At 43.8% G+C, this 24,921-nt stretch overlaps 1 protein-coding gene across 2 annotated transcripts in view; it reads left to right on the top strand.

Annotated features, from left to right (window-relative positions):
- The first annotated feature begins 2,440 nt into the window (after positions 1-2,440).
- The window catches only part of CACNA1S (calcium voltage-gated channel subunit alpha1 S), a 60,774-nt gene continuing 38,293 nt past the window's right edge, over positions 2,441-24,921 (top strand). For both annotated transcript variants that reach the window (XM_079982507.1, XM_079982508.1), the window contains exons 1-10: positions 2,441-2,796; positions 9,413-9,518; positions 15,457-15,596; positions 16,842-16,975; positions 19,224-19,376; positions 19,620-19,825; positions 20,429-20,532; positions 21,234-21,382; positions 21,624-21,705; positions 24,085-24,245. In XM_079982507.1, the coding sequence (XP_079838633.1) occupies positions 2,633-2,796; positions 9,413-9,518; positions 15,457-15,596; positions 16,842-16,975; positions 19,224-19,376; positions 19,620-19,825; positions 20,429-20,532; positions 21,234-21,382; positions 21,624-21,705; positions 24,085-24,245 (1,399 nt within the window). In that variant the 5' untranslated portion in view covers positions 2,441-2,632. The remainder of the gene's footprint in view (positions 2,797-9,412; positions 9,519-15,456; positions 15,597-16,841; positions 16,976-19,223; positions 19,377-19,619; positions 19,826-20,428; positions 20,533-21,233; positions 21,383-21,623; positions 21,706-24,084; positions 24,246-24,921) is intronic.

A 24,921-nucleotide genomic window follows, 5' to 3' on the forward strand; every position in this document is an offset into this window, starting at 1 on the left:
AAGTGATGCTACAGCATCTGGAGAGCTACAAGTTTACGATCTTGGGCCTGTGAGGTTTGATTTGTGTGACTGACATGCGCATTAAGACTCTGTTGTGCACACAGCCCATGACCCTATAACACCAGTGTTATAATTGTTACTATTTTTTGGCTGTGTCTATCAGGCGCTAAAGAGCTTCCCTATTGCTATTGGTCCCAAAGTGAATACGATCCTGGTGCTATTTTTAAATAAACTGTAATCTATAACCCATTACAAGCATCGGGAGCTTTGCCAAGCGCTTCAAAGCTCTCCCTAAGGTCCTCAGTGAAAACAATAGAACCTTTTGGCAAGAAGAGAGGATATGAATGAGAGGCTCCAAGCTAGGACTGTATTTTGCCTTCCTTAAAAGCCAAGAGGATATTTGGTTTTTTGATCAGAGGAAACTTTTATTTAGGTTTTTTGTTTGTATGCTTTTTGCATTATTTGTTCAGATGTATTTATTTAGTTATTTGCTGAGAAAGCCACATACATACTATTTCAAAAGGGCCCCCAGCTATGTTAGTGTTTCGGGCTCAGATGAAAATATATAATGTAGAGAGACTCCCAAACTAACCAATGGCAAATGCTGATGAGCTGCTGCAATTCATGGATGCTTGAAATGTTGGAGAGGGATACATGTGGATTAGGTCTCTCAACTGAAAATAATGGAAAAGCTGTCATAGGCTGAGGAGATCTGCATGGATTAAGGATTCCTATACCTGTAAACAATTGCTGCGTTGGGCAAGAGATAAGCAGAGGTTGTTTACACCATCCCTGCACTGCCCAAAGGAGCTAGGTTTCACTGAAATCTGACAAGTGGTCTGATGTTGAATTTAAGTCTCCTTCGCTTAGTCTTAGCCATTTCTAAGGAGCTCAGAGACTTATCCTCTCAATCACTCCATGAAGCAGGATAGGCCAAGAAAAGCCACTGGTCCAAAATCACCTCATGAAATCATTCGTAAGGTCATTCCACAGGGTTGAAGGTCAGGCCCAAATACATCATTAATGATCAAAATATGGGTTTGTTTCCTAGACAGTGTTGGACCTAAGCCTTGAAGTTATGAGGAGCAGCCATCAAGATCCAAACAATAAGTCTGGGCAAAAGGAGGCAGGCTCTGCAGACTTTTACAAATAACTCAGCACAAGATTTGACATTTTCTTTTAAAAATGAAGCCACTTCTACTCATACCCAAGCCACCAAAACAGTTCAGCACTGTGGAATCGTAGGACAGGGGTTCCCCTGGTAGAGATATACATTTCTAGAAATGCCCCTTTCTTTGGGGCTGATAGAGGAAGGACACCAGCAGGAGGCCAGACTCAGGGCTGCTTCACATATTACACCTGTACATCTCAGTGTACATCTTTGTGACAACCCTATCATTATAGGGATGGAAATTGATCTGGTACACATTATAATGTGAATCTACTTACCTGGCGCTTTCTGAACCGTTACCAAACAGAGCTTCCATTAGAAATGAGCATTCCCCTGAATTTTGCAATGCAGTTCTCCGAAAGGTGCGTATTAGTGGAATGTGTGCACAGAATTGCATCATATTATGGGAAATTACTTGCCAAAATGTGTATAATTGGGCTGAATTGTGTACAAAAAGATATGTTTCTTAAGAGACATGAGCGCAAATATGCATACAAATTTTCATATCAACTTATCAAGAGGTGGTGTGTGGCAGCAGGAGTGTTGGTTTGACTCTGTTGCCACATACTCGCCATGCCTCTCTAAGCAGATAGGACCCAGTATGTTGGGAAGCCGTGAGAGCAATAGAGCCGCACCTGTACTACCTCACCAGCCGCTACTACTCCTTAAATAGTTTTAAGACAGTCTGGGGACTCCTGGATATTATTCGAAGGCAAAGGTCCACTTTACTCAAATATGAAGTGGCACGCACGCCACCTGAAACTGAATCATCACGGCGAATCTTCATGAAGCACCATGTTGTTCTCGTGTGGCACTTTGCCACACTGGCTGCCAGCCATCACATGACTTCCCCCACACTGACATGAACACCAACATGAGTAACTTCTGACTTTTTGGGGTGTGGTTGGAAATGTGTTTGCCATGACTCCCCTTGGCAAGATCCATCTGCAGCCATTGTGCAGATGCCAAAGGGAATATTTGCTGCTGCTGCTGCTTGCACAGAGAGAACATGGGGACGCTGTTGGAAAGGGAGGTCAAGCGAAGTGAATTAGAACTTCCCTTCTCTAGTGTTGATGTCCGAGGCCTATCTGCTGCCCCCCCCACACACATCCTTTCCCCTGACCTGGATTGGGCAGCTCAAAAATGGCCATGAGCTGAGTATGAAGAAGGAACAGCTGCTAGGACACTTTTGCTGTCTCAGGAAATCTGACAGCCCTGGGAGCCAGGCTGGTGGCTAATTTTAAACTTGTGCTCGGTGTATTTGTGTCTGTGGGAGTGCAATTTCCAGCCCCGCCGCAGCCCACACTGCACCGAGCCGAAAAGGGACCCAGAGGGGGCTTCAGCCTCCCTTGGACTAAGGAAGGGGGCTTGGCTGTGGGGCAAAGGCGAAGAAGAAGAAGAGGAGGGAGCCCAGTAAGCCAAGCCTGGCTGCAGTAGGCATCTAGCGGGGGAAGTCTCACCATGGAGCCCACTTCTGGCCAGGACGACAGCCAGAAGAAAAAGCAACAGAAGGAGAAGGCCAAGAAAGCAGCTCTGGAGCTTCCCCCCAGGCCTCTCCGCTCTCTATTCTGCCTCACCCTCCAGAACCCAGTGCGCAAGGCCTGCATCGCCATTGTGGAATGGAAGTATCCTTTGAGGAAAGCGGCGGTGGGGTTGTCTCTAAGCTGGAGCCCAGCAGCAGCCATGCATAGAGAGCGGTTGCTGATACCTGGAGGAAGGGCTGGGAGATATTTGCTAGCGCTGAAACCCTCTTGTAAACCTCTAAGCTCTACCTAGCAGCTGTTGCTTTTTATGTCCGCCTTAAGAAGAGCTCGAAAGCAACTGATCTTGGCATTTATCTCTGTCACAGAAAGGCTCTTGGTGGGGGTGGTGCAGGAAAGAACTCAAGGGGGAAAGCAATGGTTCTGGTCTGTATTGCCAAGTGGATGTGTGTCTGTGAGTGTAAACCAAGAGCTTTTCTACTAACACAGTCCTGGCCCCTGACTATTAGAAATATACAGTCCTGGAATCATTTATCTAACACAGTCATGGATGCAAATAATTGTATGGGTTTCAAAACGGAACTGGGGAGGCTTATGATGGTTCTTTCATCTGGATCCTCGACTGGAGTACAATGAGTTCAGGAACAGCCTCTCCTCTCCATCTTGTATCTTTAAGTATTTGACAGCTGAAGTCAATGAGTGTTAAGCAGGAAAGTCTTCTGCTCAAAGACCACTGATAATGTCTCTGATATTTCTGGACAGGCTAGTTTTGCTTCAGGCACAGGATCTAACAGCTCCACATATTTGATGTTAGGAAAGAATTTCCCCCAAGTCAGACTGGCTATTAACCTTGTGAGGATTTTTCTTTTCTTTTCTTCTCTTTTCTCTATTCTCTTTTCTCTTTTCTTTTCTTTTCTTTTCTTTTCTTTTCTTTCCCCTATCTTGATAGTGTGCAAATTGACTCATTTGCTTGAGCCTTCTGAATTGTTTTACCAATCTGTTTCTCGAATGGCATAGACATCTCTGCTTTGTGGTTGCTTATTCTCTCCTGCTCTCTGCTTGTGACACACTATAACTTGGGATGATGAAGATTAGCTTTAAGGAACAAATCACTAACCTGGTGGCAGCAAGCAGTTGAGAATTGCATTCTCAGCATAAAGCAGATTAAAGCCATTCCTGCAAGAATGTGTTTTAGATCAGTAGTGTGGGCAAGAATGACATGAGGACAGTGTTGTGTGAACAGCACCTGCATCCAGCACTGAATGTGCATTATCACATAGTGTGTACATGCCCAATGTGTAATGCTAGGTAATAGTTTTAGTAGTAAGAAAAGCATGAAGTTAATAGGACACTGATTTGGACACTTTTACAAGGGAGTGGACATTTGCAGGGGCTTGATTAAGGTAGTAGGAATGTCAATGCAGGAAGATGCTCTGAATTGTCTGGAATGAATCAGTGAGTGTGTTCTAACATGCCGGAGTACACACAACACTCAAATCTCCATTTCTTCCATCACCACAGCTGCTCTTTGCTTTCCACCCACCAGTTGTTACACCTCTTCTCCATTGCTAACCTCATCTTGAAATGTGTTTGAGTATTGTGCACATTGTACTGAATTTGTACATAATATTAAAGTTCAGTTGCTATCTTTACCTATTTGGTTGGTACAGCATCACCTCTCTTAAACTTAGATCCTTCTCCTAAGTACATTCATTGGTCCTGGCAAATGAAATTCTGAGCATGTTAAAATTTGGGACTGGAAGTGTGTTGAATTCAAACTGAGCACTTATACAGTGGAAAAATGCTTTCTGGTTGCATGGAAATGTTTATTTTGGTGTTTCATATTTCATTGTTACTTTGCCAAGGAATAGAAGTTTCTCTCTCTCTCTGCATTCCCTCCTACAAACCATTTGTTCACTTAGCACAACAGAAGTTTGTATTTCTTCTTGTGTTAAAGTGTACGCTGTTTCATAATGGGGATGCGACATAGCTCCATAGGAGAACATCTCATTTGCATGCAGAACATCCCTGACTCTGGCATCTGCATGTAGGCCTGGGAGAGAGCTTGGTTGACGAACAGATGCATTCCGGGAGTTCGTTTGACTCCCAGAACCATTCGAAAACCAAGGTGCGGCTTCTGATTGGCTGCAGGAGCTTCCTGCCAATTGGAAGCCACAGAAGCCATGCTGGGTGTTCAGCTTCCAAAAATCATTCGAAAACTGGAACACTCACTTCCAGTTTTTGATTGTTCGGCAGATGAAACATTCGGCAACTAAGCCGTTCGTCAACCAAGGTACGACTGGACTGGAGAGCTAGATGAAGCAATACTGAGCTAGATGAAGCAATAGTCTGACTCTGTATAAGGCCGCTTCATGTGGTCTCCCCTTCTTTCTCTCACTTTCTTTCTTTTCCTTTCTCAAAGCTCCATTTTGTGTGGTGTTGAACCTTTTAATCATAACCACAAAACAGCCAAACCCAAGAACGTAGGAGTAGACTAACCTCTACTGCATATGCTGAACTCTAGTAATAATTAATGGCAATACACAGTGGACCCCAATTTTTAGGTTTTCAGGGATTCTCCAGGTAGTATCATTGTTTCTTTCCTTGGATGATTGGTTGCTTCTATTTCCCGCGCATCCTTATGTAATAACAGCTTCAATGGCTATGAAAACATGGTGTCCACTGTGACCATTACCGCATGCTTTACATTATAACACAATTCATACTCCTAGTGCTAAAGATCCCTTGATTCTTCAGAATCAAAATAGCAGCAGCAGTAGAAGAGTCATATAATATAGTAAGTCCCACTGCTGCATATGGAGAGTCTCCCCACCCCGGTCCTTTTTATTGCCCATTCTTGAGCATTTATTGTGCTTGCAATGGTATCGTGTGTGTGTGTGTGTGTGTGTGTGTGTGTGTGTGTGTGTGTGTGTGTGTATGTGCTGGGGCTATACATGATTCCACTTTCAATACTGTTTATACCTACAAATGTTTCAGAGTGGCCATACTGCTTCATTTCCAAGGTCCCATAATTTCCTGCGTAAATCGTGTAGCTTTTATACCACAGATATTCCAGGTTTGTTCTTGTTTTTCGGTCCCTTTCGTTGCTCCATAGTGCAAGAGTGCCCCACCAGATAGAAATGATGTGATAACAGTGGGGAAGCACTGCAGAACAACTAATAAAGCAGAATTATGTCTGGATAGTCCCATATAAACCCACTACTAATGTGCCATTATTGCATCAATGACAAGTTGCACGATATACCCACAAAACATTTTAAATATGTTTATCTAAAGTGTACTTACGGGATGCGAGTGGCTCTGTGGTTTAACCCACAGAGCCTAGGGCTTGCCGATCAGAAGGTCGGCGGTTCGAATCCCCACAACGGGGTGAGCTCCCATTGCTCGGTCCCTGCTCCTGCCAACCTAGCAGTTCGAAAACACATCAGAGTGAAAGTAGATAAATAGGTACCACTCTGGTGGGAAGATAAACGGCGTTTCCGTGCACTGCTCTGGTTTGTCAGAAGCGACTTAGTCATGCTGGCCACATGACCCAGAAGCTGTACGCCGGCTCCCTCGGCCAATAAAGCGAGATGAGTGCCGCAACCCCAGAGTTGTCCATGACTGGGCCTAATGGTCAGGGGTCCCTTGACCTTTACCTTTAAAGTGTACTTATTAAGTAAAGCATCTTCCTGCTCCTCATCTCTGCTGAAGCCTGAATGCAAGGTGGTGGTGGTAGTAGTAGTAGTAGACGACCCCCAAACACTTAGGGTATAATCCTATGGCACCTGTAAGGGTGCCCCAGGGGCCATGGGATAGATTGGGCCTGCTCCTCTAATGTTGGAGACAGAATTCTGATATTGGATCCTCTCTCCCTCCGGTTGCCAGATCTTCCAATGAATTGGGCCCAGTTTACATCAGAGCTCAATGTCTGTTGGGCCCCAAAGGGTGTGTGCTGATTAGCAGTTCGGATGTAGAGGATCCAAATAAACAACAACAACAACAACAACAACAACAACAACATATTTATACCCCACCCATCTGGCTGGGTTTCCCCAGCCACTCTGGGTGGCTCCCAACAGAATTAAAAGCACAATAGAACATCAAGCATTAAAAATGTCCCTAAACAGGGCTGCCTTCAGATGCCTTCTAAAAGTCAGATAGTTGTTTATTTCTTTGACATCTGATGGGAGGGCGTTCCACAGAGAGGGTGCCACTACTGAGAAGGCCCTCTGTATGTAAACTAGGAATGGGCAAAGCATCAAAGGAGAATTCTACTGCAAAATGTATATGCCTTTTCCAGGGCCATCCCAGTTCCAAAACATGTCTTCAAATTGGGGGGAAACATCACACTCCTGAACATGAGTTAATCTCTACCTCCCTTATCCCTCCAAGTATGTCCAGTAAAGTTTGGGTTCTTGTTTTCAAATCAAAGCCCAGAAGTGGACGGAGGATTCCCCACCCATGCTTCCACTTTGCTGGCAGAGCACAGGATAAAGTGGTTGAACTGCCTTCATATTTCACCACCACCTCATGATTGCAGCCTTAATAGCTGATGCACGACCGTTTCTTATCATCATAGCCACCATAGTTGTCTCCTCTCAGCGGTGCAGCTAGGTAATTTCACATCCTGGGCATAATGGTCTTGGGAGTGGGGAGGGGCTTTAGATGATCCTATGTATTGCTTCAGATGTGAAGCACACAGGTAAAATTCACCTTCTATTCCACACCCTCCAACATTTGTCGGATGAAAATAGGGACATCCCATTCCGTAATGATAATTTCGCTTTTTATACCCCACACATCTTATTGGGCTGCTCCAACCACTCTGGGCAGCTTCCAACATATATAGAAACATAATAAAACATGAAACATTACAAAAACTTCCCTATACAGGATTGTCTTCAGATGGCTCGGGGGTCAGATAACCCCATACCCTCCAACATTTCTCCAGGGAACATAGGGACATCCTAAGGAAAAGTGGAACATTCTGAGATCAAATCAGAAACCAGGACAGCTTCTCTAAATTAGGGATGTCCCTGGAAAATTGGGACACTTGGAGGGGCTGCTATTCCCACACCACCAGTCCATCTTTACGACTGTTTCTGTGTTTCTGATATGTTAAAGCAACAAACAAACATCAGTTTTCCAGACCTGGCAAGGAGGGGAAAGGATAAATGCTCTGAGCGTGTACAGTTTTGCATTTAAAAAAAGTTTTGCATTTTAAATACAGTGGTACCTCGGGTTACATACGCTTCAGGTTACATACGCTTCAGGTTACACAATCCGCTAACCCAGAAATAGTGCTTCAGGTTAAGAACTTTGCTTCAGGATAAGAACAGAAATCAGGCTCCGGTGGTGCGGCGGCAGCAGGAGGCCCTATTAGCTAAAGTGGTGCTTCAGGTTAAGAACAGTTTCAAGGTAAGTACCTCCGGAACGAATTAAGTACTTAACCCGAGGTACCACTGTACACGCAGGTTGATTCCCAATAACTCCTTATTGTTCTACTTCAACCACCAAGCCTCACTTTACCACGCTTACTCATGGCACTGAAGTCTGGGTTTGTTCCATTAGCTGCCTTTTGTACCTACCCTTTGTACACATACAAACTGCAGCATGCTGGGACTAGAATAACTTTGAAGGTGAGAGGATTGAGTGGGTACTTATGCCTCTGGGGTATAGGGGAGGGAGAAGAAACATTTCCTCATTGGGAAGGTCAAGGGATCAATCACTACAAACAGGGAAGAAGATCCACACACACAGAAAGAGAGAGAGAGAGAGAGAGAGAGAGAGAGAGAGAGAGAGAGGCGGACAGAGGGAGAGCTTGCATCAAGTGACATTTAATACACATCTCCAACAACCTTACATGCCCTCAGAACTACTCTGGGCACCTTGTAAACTGTACTGCACCCAGAAAATAATCAATCATGGCTAGATACAGTCTGGATGATTCTGTCCATTTTGGTTTCTCTCAGTTTCTCATTTTTCTCATTTTTCAGTTCTCCACATTTTTGCATCAGTTTGCAATTTTTTTTTTTAAAAGTCCTTTTAAAAAACCACCTGCATTTTAATGCAAATTTCTCCTAATATGCACATTTTTGTACGCCATTTTGCATACCAAATACACATTTTGTTATTTTCACTAATATATGCATTTTTTGTGCCTATTTTACCCTAGTACATGGATTTTTGTACACATTACTTGGCTGTAGAATTGCATGGCTAATTTCAAAGAAGTGTGAATTTCAAAGGATGGTTGTGGTTCATTTCACATATTATTTCTGAGCGTGTATATTAGGTAGGTTCACCTTTAAATGTTAGTTGAATTTAATTTCCCTCCCATCCCTTTTTTGTGATGTTGCTGTTTTCAGCAGAACTGGGAAAATATTTTTGCAAAACATTGCCTTACTAGTACCTAAGATTCCAGCACGCCTGTGGCTGCATTCTATGATATCTGACATGCTTGGTGTTCTAAGACACCTGGAACTTAGTGGGACAATGTGATGTGTAATTTTAAAGGGTATATATTTAAGCACCAGAAAGAGATGAGATTTTACATAAAATAATTATTAAGACCAGCACCATAAGGATCATTCTTTCTTAACATCTTCTGGCTCAGTCTTCTCATCTGCGATGGCCTTTCCCAATCCTCTTTAATTAACACTTGATATTAACACAAATGCCCTCTAAGTGGTTTTTAACTATTCTGGTTCATGCTGCAATATTAAGTGACCAGATTTTCTTTAGCAAGCATCCACAGACCTTTCGAGACCATCATCCTGCTGACCATTTTTGCCAATTGCATTGCACTGGCGATCTACGTGCCCATGCCTGAAGATGACACCAACAAAGCGAACACAAGACTGGTAAGAAATTCCTATTATTATTTCTGTTTGCTATTGTTCTCTCGGAGTTCTTCACTCCCTGGCTCGAGCCATTACTTATTTTCAGTGTCTGACGCTCCAAGCTACCTTCATAGTAATTGCTCAGACAGGCACCATTAGAAAGATCATCCCCCGTCCCTAATATTTAATGTACAAAATCTCAAACCTCAAGCTACTGTATGAGCTGAATCGCTTGTTTTGTGCACAGATATATTTGGTCAACTGCATCTTGGGACAATAGCTAGGGGAAAGGAAGTGTACCACATTCTTGCCATTTTTCTGTCCATTGGAAGTTTCACATGGCCATTTCTGATCAGAGTGTGGGGATACAATTGTTTTCTCTGCCCAGTCATTTTCAAAATTTTGTCTACAAGCATAAAAATAGTTGCACCTTACTGTTCAAGAATGGGATGCTTTGGAATTCCTCTTCTTCCATAACAATGTCACATCCAAAATATATTCTTTGTCTTTTCCCTGAATTTCTTCAAAATGCATTTTGGAGAGGTGACCTCCGTGGCTTCATTGATAAGAAGGAAAAATTCCCTTTATGCACTGTTCAGGGATGAATCATCTGGGATACAACTGCATATGGCTGAAGACTTTTATCCCTTTATTACCAGGTGCTATGTGAATGCCAAATCCCCATATTTTCAGGAGCATCTCTGAAAGAGAAAGTTGATCCATAGCAAGCCCAGTCCATTATACTCTTAGCTTGCCTCTTCTGTAATGTTGAATATTGTGATAGTTGACAATCATCAAGCAGAACATGGGAACAGGTAAAGAGAGAGAATGAGAATGAAGGAATGTATTTTGCACATGCTGATGCATAATTTAGTTGCACAAAGGACAGTGTGCCTAGGGAGGGCAGGATTCACAGACAGATTCAAAGGCCTATTCTTTGTGGGTGAGGGGGGAGACATTTTAAAGGACATTTGCTGTTTTTACTTTTTATACTTTGTAATTACTAGTGAAATAGGTACTACAGAGGAATACTTTTATGTGGTCCGCAACATTTGTGTGTAAGAGACTGCTTGCACCCTTCCTAAACACTGTGTCTAGTTGCATAAGGAAAATATGAATTTTCTGTTAATATTTAACAATTTTGTGTACTGATTCTGTTCAGTAACTCCCCCCCCATAAAATATCAAAAAGAGAAATAATTCAGCCTCTTCAGGGCATGTTCTAAAGGAATTTGCTTCAGTATTCTGGCTAACATTTGCTTCCCAGCTATGGAATGTCTTCCTAAATAACTGGAATTGCTAAATGACATCTAACATAGAGCTGCTGTTTCATAGAAAGATACAAGGCAAGGAAATGCTGAGCAGACTGTACCAGTGACCAGCCCTGCTGCATCTGTCAGACTTCCCCATGCTCTTCAAGCTATTAAAGGCAAAGGAGACCTTATCTCTCGCTTGGACTACTGCAATGCGCTCTATGTGGGGCTACCTTTGAAGGTGACCCGGAAACTACAACTAATCCAGAATGCAGCAGCTAGACTGGTGACTGGGAGTGGCCACCAAGACCATATAACACCGGTCTTGAAAGACCTACACTGGCTCCCAGTATGTTTCCGAGCACAATTCAGAGTGTTGGTGCTGACCTTTAAAGCCCTAAACGGCCTTGGTCCAGTATACCTGAAGGAGCGTCTCCACCTCCATTGTTTTGCCTGGACACTGAGGTCCAGCGCCGAGGGCCTTCTGGCAGTTCCCTCACTGTGAGAAGCCAGGTTACAGGGAACCAGGCAGAGGGCCTTCTCAGTAGTGGCACCCGCCCTGTGGAACGCCCTCCCACCACATGTCAAAGAGAAAAATAACTACCAAACTTTTAGAAGACATCTGAAGGCATCCCTGTTCAGGGAAGCTTTTAATGTTTAATAGATTATTGTATTTTAGTGTTTTGTTGGAAGTCGTTCAGAGTGGCTGGGGAAACCCAGCCAGATTGGCATGGTATAATTAATAAATTATTATTATTATTATTATTATTATTATTATTATTATTATTATTATTTCCACGTTGCATGCTAACATCCCCCCCATCACTCAGACATGAGAGCCCAGTTAGGACCCACTGAGTTACTAAACAGGAACCGTGTGCTAGTTGGAATTTAGTAGTTCTATTGTAAGAAGCTGTTTCAAATGGTGAACTGTGTGTTAGCAGAACCGCCAATTAGTATGGAGGATAAGTGAGGGGGGCCTTCAGGGATGGCCCTACTATTGGGTGGAGTGAGTAACCTGCCTCAGGTGGCACATTTGCAGCCCCCAGCTATTCATCCTGGGCCACTTATCCTTACTAATGTCAGACTTTTGTCCCATGGCATCTTCTGGGTATCCTGAACTAGCCTAATAGCTCAAGTGCTGTAGGGAGTGCTGTCCCATCACCAGTGTTTATTTGGCTTCTGTATGTGGAGTAGGGAGCAGGTGTCATCTCAGGAAGCAAAATGTCTAGGACTGGCCTTGGGGGCCTTTAATGGACTCCACAAATCCTACCCTTGCCTCTCCCCAATTTTACCCAGATTATGCCCACCCATCCTCCATTGCCTTCTAAAACCAAGAGGACCTTCAAAAAACATAAGGGCCTTCTCCACCCCCTTGTCATTCAAACCCTGGAACCAGCCTTGCTTGTATGTTAAGAGACACTTGAAAGGGTCTTGTCTTGGGAATGAGTGCAAAATATATAAAGAAAGAATAACTCTAGGTAACTTCAGTCTGCTTCATTCTGAAACATGCAAAGCCTGACAGGAAAGGGGCCCTGGCAACCCTGAGGGGAGTTTAGGGTGACGGACAGTTGCAGCTGTGAGGGAGGAGAAGGCAACAGCAGCCTCTGGTATGAATGCTGGGACAAGGAAAGTACAACCACAGTAACTATTCTAGGCTGTGACAGGCAAAGGTAACCATGCCAACAATCAGGTCAAGAAGGATGGACCAGGCTTTAAAGCTGGTCTGCAGCTTCTTTGCCCCAGTTTCCTTCTGTCTTTACCTTTGCCATCTCCCATGCCATAAAGTGCTGGCAGGGATGCAGAGTTGTTCAATGGAGTGCTGGCCCAGGGACACTCCAGATGGCAAGAGAATCCATTGGTTCCCCTATAAAAACACAAAACCAGATTAATATTGCTTCCATTTGAGAGCCAAAGCAAAAGGGATGCTGAGGAAGGGAGCCAAGTCATATTATCTCCAAGGCTTAGCAGAGAAATGAGGAGCAGATTTGCCCTTACCTTTGGGGCAATTAACCCCCCCCCCCAAAAAAAAAGGGAGAGAGGGCTGTGACAGAAAAGTTTGTTTTGCTGGGCAGGTTGGGTCACTAAGTGTTTACTTTTTCTTTTTCCCTGCCAGCGAATGGTGAACAAACGGTATGCGGGGTTCCAGGAGGGAGAGCTGAAAAGGAGAGGATTTGGAGAGATAGTCTATTAGGATAGAGGTTGGGAGAATAGGTTGGGAGATAGGGAGTGAGATAGGGAGTGAGAGGAGAGAGAGTTGGTTCTGTGTAGAAACATCCACTCTGAGGAATATATCACAAGCTAGAGAAAGGAGTCTCTGATCTTAGTGTGAAGGACAGTGTGTGGTGTCCTGTAAGAGAAATTAAGCCAGGAGTTAACTTGGAGGCTGAGGCTGAGCCAGGAGAAGTAGAAGCTGTGAGAATACAGTCTACTTAGGACTCATTCCAGTCAGAAGGGGAGAAATACTTCTACAATAAGAGAGGACTCCTAAACCAGTTAAGAGGGGTGTGGTGATCCCTTGGGTCTGTTACTTGGAGTACCTCAGGAGTAGGGTTGTCAAAGGGGTGTGTAACTGACAGAAAATACCACCTTGTTTAAGAACCAAAGTATTAAGCGGCAACAGCTGTGCAAAAACAGAGAAAGAACTGAATTATTAAGTTTTCCCTCACACAAGTCCCCCACAAGATAATCTGGGGTAGTTTGTAGGTATTCGGGTAACTGGTGTTCTGTGAGGTGGGTGCACTATATTTAAGTGAGGGCGGGCTCAACAGCACCAGGGAGAAAAGTGCTGTGGCATCGCAAGGGCCAGCCGTTATTTTTTCCACTTCCATGAAAAATCTGTCAGCATGAATCCATCTTGTATAGATTGTAGCAAAATGGGAAAATCTGATCTTTATTGCTAAATGGGAGCAATTGTGAATTGGGTTTTCTGTAGATTCGCATTTGCTCCAATTCAGTGCTAAAGGGCAGGTTTTCCTGGAGAAAAGCTGTGAGGCAAACAGAAAACCGCTCAAACCCATGTCTAGAAAGCACAGGACAAGTGTTAAGTATGGACGAGCCCTTAGTGGGACATCAAGTTTAAGTCCATTTCAATGGGTCTATTCTGAGTTAAACTTAGTTGAATACCACCCAGCATCTTGAATAATTAGTTGAGCTTTCTAGTTAATATCGGCTACTCTTACATTTCAAAGAGTCTGGCGATACCCTAAAAATTAACAAATGTATTATGGCATTAGCTTTTGTGGACTACAATCAGGTTCATCAGATGTATAAAGTGGATGAACGAATGCATTTGACAAAGTGGGCAAACTTACGGCATTGTAGATTTGTTAGCCTGTCAGGGACTGCAATATTTCTGTTGTTTTTGCTGCAACAGACTAACATGGCTACCCCCTGGAAACTACTTCATAACAAGACTTATCCAGCTTTAAATTAAGATCAAGGCATAGTAGTATGCATGCTGATTGGATTTACACTCTATCAGCATGCTTTTGGGTGAAAAGTTCTCAGTAATTGGTTAACATGCATATTTGTAATTACCCCCACGTCAATTATATGGCTGTGTAATTGGCATCACATTGTATGCAACACGTTACTTAGCATTTGATGAATAAGGAAGCTGTAGAATTATAAAAGGCCCACAATCTTATTTAGTCCCCAAAAGGCCAAAGCTTATTTTACAACGGATCAGTTAGTCTTTAAGACCCTTTGATGTACATAAAACACACCCACCCTCCAATATCCCTCTGATGAAAACCAGGACACATGCTTTTGATGCTGTGCTGCCGCGTGAGTCAGCTAGCTCATGTGAGAGTGCAACACCACTGCAGGCGCCGGTTCATTCTCTTCCCTGAGCTCGGCAGCGGCACTGGAGGGGGTGGTGGTGGAAATGGGACATTCTAGGATCAAATCAGAAGCCAGGATGACTTCTGTAATTCTGGGATGTCGTGGGACAATCAGAGCACTTGAAAGATATGTTTAAAAGTTCGTTGATAAACGGGATGTCGCATTTGGGATTGTTCCTTCATCTTGATCTAGGGGAAAGGCAACGGCCATTTGTGTTTTCCTGTATCAGTGGTGGGGAACCATTTTCTGCATTGTCTTCTGCGTACCCTTCTGAGGGCTACATGCCAATGACACAGGGGTCAGAGGTGAAAGCAGGCAGAACAATGAATGTAAAGTTAACCTTTGTACAGTAGGCTGCTTTCTACACACTGTTATACACCCCTCTCAATCCTCCATCCAGACAAGCAAGAGGCGCTAAGAGACTTTAAGGACATAACATTATGGAGGCAAAAATACTTGGGGTGCAAAGCAAGGCCAGTGAGAGGTGTGCTGGGGGGAGTCCTGAGGGCCAAATAGAGTGACCTGGTGGTTGCATGTGGCCCTCAGGCCTAAGCTTCCCTATCCCAGTCTTTTAAAGGAAATAGGAACCAAGGTATACTTGATAGTGTGGAAGGTTGTATAAAAAGAAGAGGAAATGACACTGTGACCGAAGAAATACCTGGAAAATTATGGATTTAAGATGCAACTGCTCTGATGAATTTTGAGATAGCGCAGAGCTGTTGTGGCCGAAATGTGTTGGCTGATGGGAGCTGTGGTCCAAAGTATTGCAGGGAAGGGAACTAGAGTGTGGCGATCTGTTTGAGACTGTAATCTACATCACTAATCTTGCCCATCTTCCCTCTCCCGTTCTCTGTCTTGCAGGAGAAGCTAGAATACTTCTTTCTCACAGTATTTGCCATTGAGGCACTGCTAAAGATAATTGCCTATGGATTTTTATTCCATGCAGACGCCTACCTCCGAAATGGTTGGAATGTGCTGGATTTCACAATAGTATTTTTGGGGTAAAGGAGCTCAGTTTTATTTCTGTCTGTGTGTATGTCTAGATTTCGTTAGAAATTTATGTTAAACATATTCAAATAGTAGCACCCGTATCTGAAGAAGTGTGCATGCACACGAAAGCTCATACCAAGAACTGACTTAGTTGGTCTTTAAGGTGCTACTGGAAGGAATTTTTTTTGTTTTGACTATGGCAGACCAACACGGCTACCTATCTGTAACATATTCAAATAAATGCTAAAAGTACATTAACAGTATAATCCTATATATATGTCTTCTCAGAAGTAAGTCTCCTTGACTTTAGTGGGACTTACTCCCTGGCAATGCTTTTTCCCTTAAAAAAATGTTTAGGGGTACTCTCATTTTGACTCAAGAAAATCACCATTTTATAGTTCAAATCAGGGAAAATAAATACAGTAAATGGACAAAAGTACAAAGATTCACAAAATGTTTAGGGGTATGTGCACCCTTGCGTACCCTCAGAAAAAAAGCACAGCTCCCTGGTAAGCATTTATAGGATTGCAATATAATGGGGCTTGCTTCTGGGTAGGCATTTTGAGGATTGCAAAGTTTTAGCTTTTTTTCTTTTTAGAGTTTTAAACATTGTACAAAATGCATTAAAATAAATACATGTTTACAAATAAAAGTAGCAAAGTATGGTATGAGGTATATGAGGCTACCACTTGCTGAACCTTATGATTCAGCTGTCAGACCAACTAGTCACTCCAGCTTAGAGCAGAGCCGGACTTTTAACCCAATATACAGTTTTGCCTGCTCAGTTACTAATCAATGTGCTGCAGAGAAGCGAGGTGATGAAGTTAGTATTTTTCTGCATCACCCAGTTAATATAGCACAGAAATGCGGTGAGGTTCAGCCATGACACATATTGGCCTATGCTGCCCTTGCTTCATGCGGTTGCTGATGTGGCGAGCTGTTTTTGTGCAGCGCCCCACAGTGTGCAAATCAGGCAGTTTTTTATTTTATTTTATTTTTGTCATTCTACCCCAGAGCTTTCCCACTGGACTCAATCTATGTGGAGTGATTTAAAAGTAGCCTCCATGCAACAGCTGCAACATGCACACTGTGGCTGCAAAGCCATAGGAACCAAGCTTCCTTTCCTCCTGGGAACATAGTGGGGAGGTGTCTAAAAATTTTCTCTTTAATTCGTTATTTGCCTCTTGCCTCATCTGCATAGTTCCCACCACACTCCTGTCCCTTGTTCACCATTTTCTTTGTCCATTGTCTTGTAGAGTCTTCACAGTGATCCTGGAGAGAGTCAGCGTAATAGAAAGCGCCCTTCTCAGTGGGCAGGGTGGCTTTGATGTCAAAGCCCTGAGAGCCTTTCGGGTGCTGCGGCCTCTACGCCTGGTGTCAGGAGTACCAAGTGGGTGAAATGTCCTTTGGGTTAGATGAGTGGATGCAGGCAGAAGGCTAAAACAATGATGACTGGACACAACTCCCTTAAGCCAGGGGTAGCCAGATATCTTCCAGATATCAGTGGACTGCAGCCATCACTGAGGCTGACTGGAGTTGGAATCTAACAACATCCAGAGAGCACCCCATTGACTACCCATGACTCCATTGATCAGAGAAATAAGAAATAAAAATAGATTATCTTCTTATGTTAAATTGTTTGGGGTGAGGAGCAGGAAATTGTAACAGGCTATGCCAAGTAACTAGAACAGGTGACATCTGCAGGTTGGCCTTCAAAGAGTTTGAAAAGTATTTAATCACATCCAAACACTCATGGGGGCAGTGAGGTAGCCTTGGAAGAGAGAGCAGATATGGCCAACCAAAACAGTAATTGAATCTAGGTAACTGACAAACACTAAAGACTCAATTTGTTAATTCATGGAGAACATTGACTACGATGGCAAGAACTTCGGTGTTATTTGCTTCACCAAAAGGAGGGCTGTGGCTCAGTGGTAGAATACATGCTTTGAATGCCAAGGTTCAATCTTTGGTACCTCTGTGAAGGGCTAGGAAAGATTCCTCTCTTAAAAACCTGAAAAGCTGCTGCCACCCAGTGTTGACAATACTGTTTAACCAATTCACTGATGAACCAATAGCCTGATTCAAAATAATGCAGTTTACCTGTGACACTAACTTTCTGCACATTATTTGACTTCAGCTAAAAGTGAATGGGAGGCTGCAGGTGTTGTAGCATTCTGTTCTCTCTTCCTCATCTGCAAGAGCAGCAGCGCCATGAGTCTGACTTTAGTCTCTGCTTCCTCCTGAAACAAAAGAGCAGCCTTGTTGCTACAGAAAGGGTATAGCAGTCATAAACTTCTCCCAGGTAGGGCCAGTCCTACCATGAAGCAAAGCAAGTATTCTGCCTCAGATGACAGGTGCTGATGGGGCAGTGGCAGTGAGGTGTTGAAGGATACAGCTGTTTGTGCCATATGCCATAACCTGTGGCCAGTGCTGTCAGGATGCTGTCAGCAGCTCCTGGCTGGTTGCCCAGGAAAGTATAAAGACAAAGGAAAAGTTTCTTACTTTCCTTTTTTATTTCAATCTTTACAGAGAGAGACTATAGAACCCAGCCGCTTGGATGATGTCATTGTCCCTAGTGAATCTCCACCCCACCGTCTCTCCCACTACCTCATTCGTCATTCTCATTGTCTCCTCTACGAGTGCTGCTACGTGCCTTCTGTCTTTGAGCTCTTTGCTCTCCTACTTTTAAGGCTCGCTGGGTTCTGGGAGATGGAGGGTCTGGAATGCTTTCTAATGACAACATGTCAGCTGGGTGTTGTTCTGGCCAGTGGCGGAGCTTCATGCTCCAACACCAGGGGGTGTGGAGAGCAGGTGGGGGCAGGGCTGGCACGCATCCCAGGGCATGGCACACCGCCCGCAGAGGCGTGGTGCACATCCTGGTGGCATGACACGCCACCTGCAGGAGGTGGCGCCCAGCGTGGGTGGGGGGCAGCCACAATGGCACCCTACCGGGATCACGCTGCTGGGGGTGGTGCGCTCTCCCCCTACTCCTCTTCCTCCACCAGTGGTTCTGGCTCTCCCTTGATTTCCCAGCTTTTCCCCTCATCTGCCTCTGAGCTGCAACCTCCCTCAACCCCCTGTTGTAAATCTATACTGTCTTCCTCTTCCTCCTCACTGGAAGGGTCAGGATAGGAAGAAGGTCTCCACCATTCCTCCTCTGCCCAGTCCCTGACCAGTGCCTACAAATAAATCCCCCAAGTGTGGTGGAAGTTTCTGTCCCATGACCAGTGCTGAAAGAAGATTCAACTACCCACCCAGCTGTAAGACTGGGGAAAACTGAAAAATAGCACAAGCCCTGCCCCCGATGTGTTTGTTGCTATGTTCATAGCACCACTGTTTATTTATTGCACAGTCTTGTAGAAGTCACCACATCTCCCTTATGAAATGCAGGTCAGTGCTCATGAGGTTAGAAGGTTAAATTGTAGATGGGATCATATGACAGTATATGGCAGCAACTGGAAAGCAGAAAGATGTAGTGAAACGGTGGGAAACTTATGGCCCTTCGGATGCTGTTGGACTCCAACTCCCACCATTCCTCACCACTGGCCATGCTAGATTAGCTGATGGGACCCCATATCCAATGCAGTCAATAGAATAAAGATGGTGTGAACAGCTGGCTCTCTTCCTTCCTGTTACAGGTCTGCAAGTGGTACTGAACTCAATCGTCAAGGCTACGTTGCCCCTGATCCACATTGCTGTGCTTGTTGTCTTCATGCTTGTCATCTATGCCATTATGGGGCAGGAGCTCTTCAAGGGCAAAATGCACAAGACCTGCTACTACAATGGAACAGGTAGGGGATGCAGTTGATCTGCTCATAATTTATGAAGCTGCAAGGAGGGGTCTGGGGCATCACCTTGAGCTACATCTATGAGGCAAAATATCTGCCTTTTGTGCTCTTGCATCCTCTGCTGCATCCTCTGAAACTGCTTCCATTGGAACTAGGGAAAGGGGTAAATGCTAAAATAGACAGATAACAGTGAGCACAAGCTACCCTGACAGAGCCTCACATTTGTCCCTTTGTTTCCTTCCTTAGATATCATTGCAACCGTGGAAAATGAAAAACCATCTCCATGTACAAATTCAGGCCATGGGCGCCGCTGCACTATTCCTGGTTCAGAGTGCAGGGGCTATTGGCCAGGACCCAACTATGGCATCACCCACTTTGATAACTTTGGGTTTTCTATGCTGACTGTCTACCAGTGTATCTCCATGGAAAGCTGGACTGAAGTCCTCTACTGGGTAGGCTAAGCTTTGGGCGGAAAGGGAGGAAGATAATGTAGGGCTCTTTTGCAAAATGTAAGGGATGAGGAACTATGGGCATGTAGTCATGTCATTTCCCGGGTAGTGGACTCGCTCACTACAGAATGACACTGTTGTTTCAGTCAATTGGTCACCCCACATGCAGAGCATTCCCCTAGTTAGGGCACCTGTCTGCACAGGCTAGACATCAAGTTCTAGAAGATCCTTAACGTGTGGGCTCCAGTTCGAGGAGTCCTCAAAAGTATAAGATATTTGGAACCTCATAAACATTCACTTAGTGTGAGCAACATACCTACCTTTGAAATTACACTGACTCAAATAAGAAATAATTTGTCAAAACAGATACTGCAGGAAATCTAGGAGGGGTCCACATCCTCACCTTTAGTTTACCCACCAGGTCTCCCAGGTTTTTTTGTTTTTTGTTTAGTGGAAAAGAAGGTATGATGGATGAGTCATGGTCTACTCCCAGATTTGTCATGGTTGTTTCTCCAGCCCTTTCCCCAGAGAGTAGAAGATTTCCAGAGTGTCATGTATATGGACCACCTTACAAATCATTATCATCACATTTCTGTTCTGCCTTAGGTAAATGATGCCATTGGGAATGAATGGCCCTGGATCTACTTTGTCAGCCTCATCTTACTTGGGTCGTTTTTTATCCTTAATCTGATCCTGGGTGTGCTCAGTGGGTAAGCAGCTCATAGCATGTGGTATGCTATCTACTCTCTCAGCAGCATCAACATGGCAGTCTGTCCTGAATGTGACTTAAAACAGTTTAAGTCCTATGAGGAAATGATGGTTTTTTTCATGTTACTGAAAAACAAAAGCATGAAAGCTTCCTTTCCTTTGCCCCATATTCCAATAGCTCAATTTCCCACTGCTAGACCTGATGCATCAATAGAATGCTAGGGCCTGAAAGGGACATCATAGACATATGAGCACATATTGTGGTGCAGCATGGATAGAGTACACTCAAGCAGTTGCATTGGCTGGGGACACTTGGCAAGCATGGCACTACCAGGAGCAGGGGTGGAGCAAAGCAGGGACTTTTCAGCAATATGAACCAGGATACTGCTCTTTCATGTTGAACCACAGTAAAACATTAAGTATGGCTTAAGATGATGTGCAAACCAGGTCATTATCTTAGTAATCCTTCTAACCCTCACCTTGTAATGCAGGACACTTTAATTAGGTCCAGATTCTAGCAGGGATGTGTGTGTGTGTGTGTGTCTGTGTGTGTGTGTGTGTGTGTGTGTGTGTTTAAAGCACAGAGCTAGTGGCTTGACTGAAACCACCAAGTCACTACTGAGTGAGACTTGAACTCAGGACCGACTCCCTGACCCATCACTATGCCATACAAGTTCTCATCTGAGCTCCCCCCCCCCCCCAGGGAATTCACCAAAGAGCGTGAGAAAGCCAAATCACGGGGTACCTTCCAGAAACTGAGGGAGAAGCAGCAGTTGGAGGAAGACATGAAAGGCTACATGGACTGGATCACCCATGCAGAAGTCATGGATAGCGACCGAACACGTGGGGAAGGTACTAAGCTTTGTATTATTGTCGTTTTGGTTTTGTTTATTCTTGCCTGTTGATGATACTGCTTAGAATCAATAGGGCTGAGAGCAGTGCTTGCTGGGAAATGTAGTCTGAGAGAAAAGGAGATTAGGAAGCAGGAAGGAAAATCGAAGGCCTGGGCAAAGTTGCAGAGCTACGTAGCGTTTGATGATAATGGTTTTGTAAATAACACAGCAGGTTTCTTACCTTTCTTCATCTTTCACAGGAATGATGCCATCAGATGAAGGTGGATCAGAGACAGAGAGCCTGTATGAGATTGAGGGCATGAATAAATGGATTTTGTTTTTGTAAGTAGCATGCATATCATGCATGGCAATCCAAACATGCTCATGCCCTGCTGTAGTGCAAGAGCCCCAAAGCTCTTAAATCTTGCTGTGAGCATCATTTTTACATTTTTTTCAAATATCCCCCCCCCCCAATATCTTTGGAAATGTGAGTTTTCATTTTTTAAAAATCAAAATATTTCCCATGTTGGACCTTTCTGCACTCCATAGCAATCTCTCTCACTCTATCTCTTTAATGTAATGCTTGTTAAATCCCAAAGCCAGAGATGTCCAGTATCAGTCAGATCATCTCTGTCAATTGAGTAAATGAAGGATTGAGACCCCTTTGTGTTTTTACACTGTAGAGTCAAAGAACCATAGCAGACCCTCCAAGTGTCCCTATTTTCCTGGAACTTCCCAGATTTACAAAAGCCATCCCAGTTTCTGATTTGATCCTAGAATGTCCCGCTTTTCCTTAGGACATCCCTATTTTCATCAGAGAAATGTTGGAGGGTATGGTAGGATGTCCCTATTTTATCGGAGAAATTTTGGAGGGTATGGAGTTATCCTACCCCTGAGCCATTTGAAGGCAATCCTGTATCGGGAAGTTTTTAATGTTTATTATGTTTTTATAGATGTTGGAAGCCACCCAGAGTGGCAACCCAGTCAGATGGGTGGGGTATAAATAGTAAAATTATTATTATTATTATTATTATTATTATTATTGAATAGGATGTCCCTATTTTCACCAGAGAAATGTTGGAGGGTATATCATAGAGTTGGAAGCATTTTCTCCCTGCACCCCCATCTATCTGTTGTGCCGCCAGCCACGAGAACCATGCTCGCTTCCCGCCTTTTCTTGCGCCAGCATTCTGCTAGTGTAGCACCCTGCTTGTGGTTAACGCTTAGCTGGAATGAAATATTCAACGCAGCAATAGAGAAATTAAAATAGTAATTTATTTGTCAGACAAATAAATATGAGGCACAGTGGTATATGGTTACCAAGCTCTGGCCTGGCCTCTTGCCATTCTGGCCAGCACTTATATTTCCTTAATCCAGCCCCCTTGCTCCTCCTGTGGCTGCCTCTGTCCAATCAGCCTGGTTAAAATTCCTATTGGCTGTTTGCTAGAACCAATCACAAAAGATACACCCATTTCCTTCTTGCCCTTTTATGGGAATCAAAAAGCTATATATTCTTCTATCTATAAATGACAAATAAGTAGTAATATATCTTACATGTGTCTCAACAAGGAATCTTAATTACCAGCTCACCTCTTGCCCTCCTTGCCCTATTGCCTTCCAAAACAGATGATTAATCTTGAATTTTTATCTTAAACATATGTCAAGGATTTTGAGTTCACATCAACATTGAGAGATCTCCTTCATTTGAAGGTTTCTAAACAAAAGGCCTGACAACCATATATCAGGAGTGCTCGATGGCGTCTCCTGTCTGGCAAGGGGGGGCTGGTGGCTGATGGCCCCTGTGATCTCTTCCAACTATATGAAATAAGAATCTAGCATTTCTTAAATCCTTTGCATACTTATATTTAAACTAATATATTTAATACATAAATAACCTTTTAAAAGGAAAAGAAATCTTAAAAGGATCTTAGTTTAAGAAAGAAACAGCTTTAGAAAAGACTTCCCAAAAATGCTCTGTTTCTGCCAGCCAGACCAGTTGCTTTTTCACTGCTCTTGACCTTTTTAACCTTAGGAAGAAGATATGGCTCATTTTACTATTTATCCACCCTTAATTTGTAGGGTCAGTGTAACCTTGGCTCTCAGCCTGTAATTCCCTTTTTACGACTTTGAGAATTGTTTTCTGCTATAAATCAGGGGGGCCCCTTGTCTAGGAGAAAAACATCTTGCCAAGGTTTTTCTAGGCAGCTGGTCTTCTGCCTGGCATAAAACATTTGAAGATCTTTAAGCTCATTTTTAAAATACAAGTCCTGATTAAACATATAAGCTTTAATAAAAATTCAGGCTTATGATTAGATGCCTCACTAGCACTACTAGCGCACTGCTAAGGTACTTTAACTTAGCGCAACATTGAATTTCTCCCAGAGACCACAGGGATTATTTATTCTTCCATCCTCACCTGCAGTTTTGATGGCCTTGTTAGGCCTTATATGGTCCCCTTAAAGAGGCACAAACTAAATATTTGGAAGCCACCCTGGAGATTGCAGATACCCAGGGAAGAAGTTGCATGTTGTGTTTTGCAGGCCTGCTTTAGTGCTGCATCACCACAACCATATTAGTAAGAGTGATGCTTTTCAAAAGTCCTGTGAAATTCTGAACACGGGTGCTAGAGCAAGTGAAAACTAAGAATAGGTAGAGTTCTGAAGCCGTTTTCAGGGGTTCATGTGCCACCATTCTGGTTTTAACTGTCTCCTTTTTCTCTAGTCGACACTGGCGACGATCGAACCGCCTTCTCCGCAGGAAATGCCGCGAACTGGTTAAGTCCAGGTTTTTCTATTGGTTTGTCCTCTTGATTATCGCGTTGAACACCATCTCAATAGCTACTGAGCATCACCAACAACCTGATTGGCTGACCAAGGCTCAAGGTGAGTTGGGCACTCTGTTTAAGGGAACTTTGAAGGTTCTGATTAACAGGGGGTGGTGCTGTGATGCTCTCAACCCTAAACTTCTTTGCTTGATCCTCCTTTCTGCTTCTCAGTGCCCTAGTCCCACTTTAACCCCATGCCAAACATGTTCCCATACCAATATACTTCCTTCTTGCCTCAAGCAGCAACTGCATTTAATAAAGTTTAGCCCTAACCATAATGTAAGAGGTTGATTCTCAGGTGTGAAAGGCAAAAGTCAAAGGGAAAACTGAACAGACTGCAGGGGAACATGGGACAGGAAGTATATTGGTATATATATTTAAATTGGAAATTGGAAAATGTTATTCAAAATGCAAGAGCCGCAAGAACTTTGCTCAGTTATTTCCTTACCTGTTACCTTAACAACCCATATTTAGAGGGCCATTATCAAGAAGTTTCAACCCTTCCTTAGATTTTCAACACGTGCTGTGTTTAGGAATTAGAAGGGTCTCAGCATACAGGCTACCCCCCTCCCCCCGCAAACCCCTAACATTATACACTCGCTACATGTAACGGGTAGCTTGGTTCTTGCATGCACTCTTAACATCTTAGCTGGCTTCTGAAAGTGAAGCACTATTTCCCAGCAGAGGAGAGCTGAGTAGAGTGAAGGAAGTAATTCTGGACTTCCCACCTCCAC

The sequence above is a fragment of the Podarcis cretensis genome (assembly GCF_951804945.1).
Source record: "Podarcis cretensis genome assembly, chromosome: 6".
NCBI lineage: Eukaryota > Metazoa > Chordata > Lepidosauria > Squamata > Lacertidae > Podarcis > Podarcis cretensis.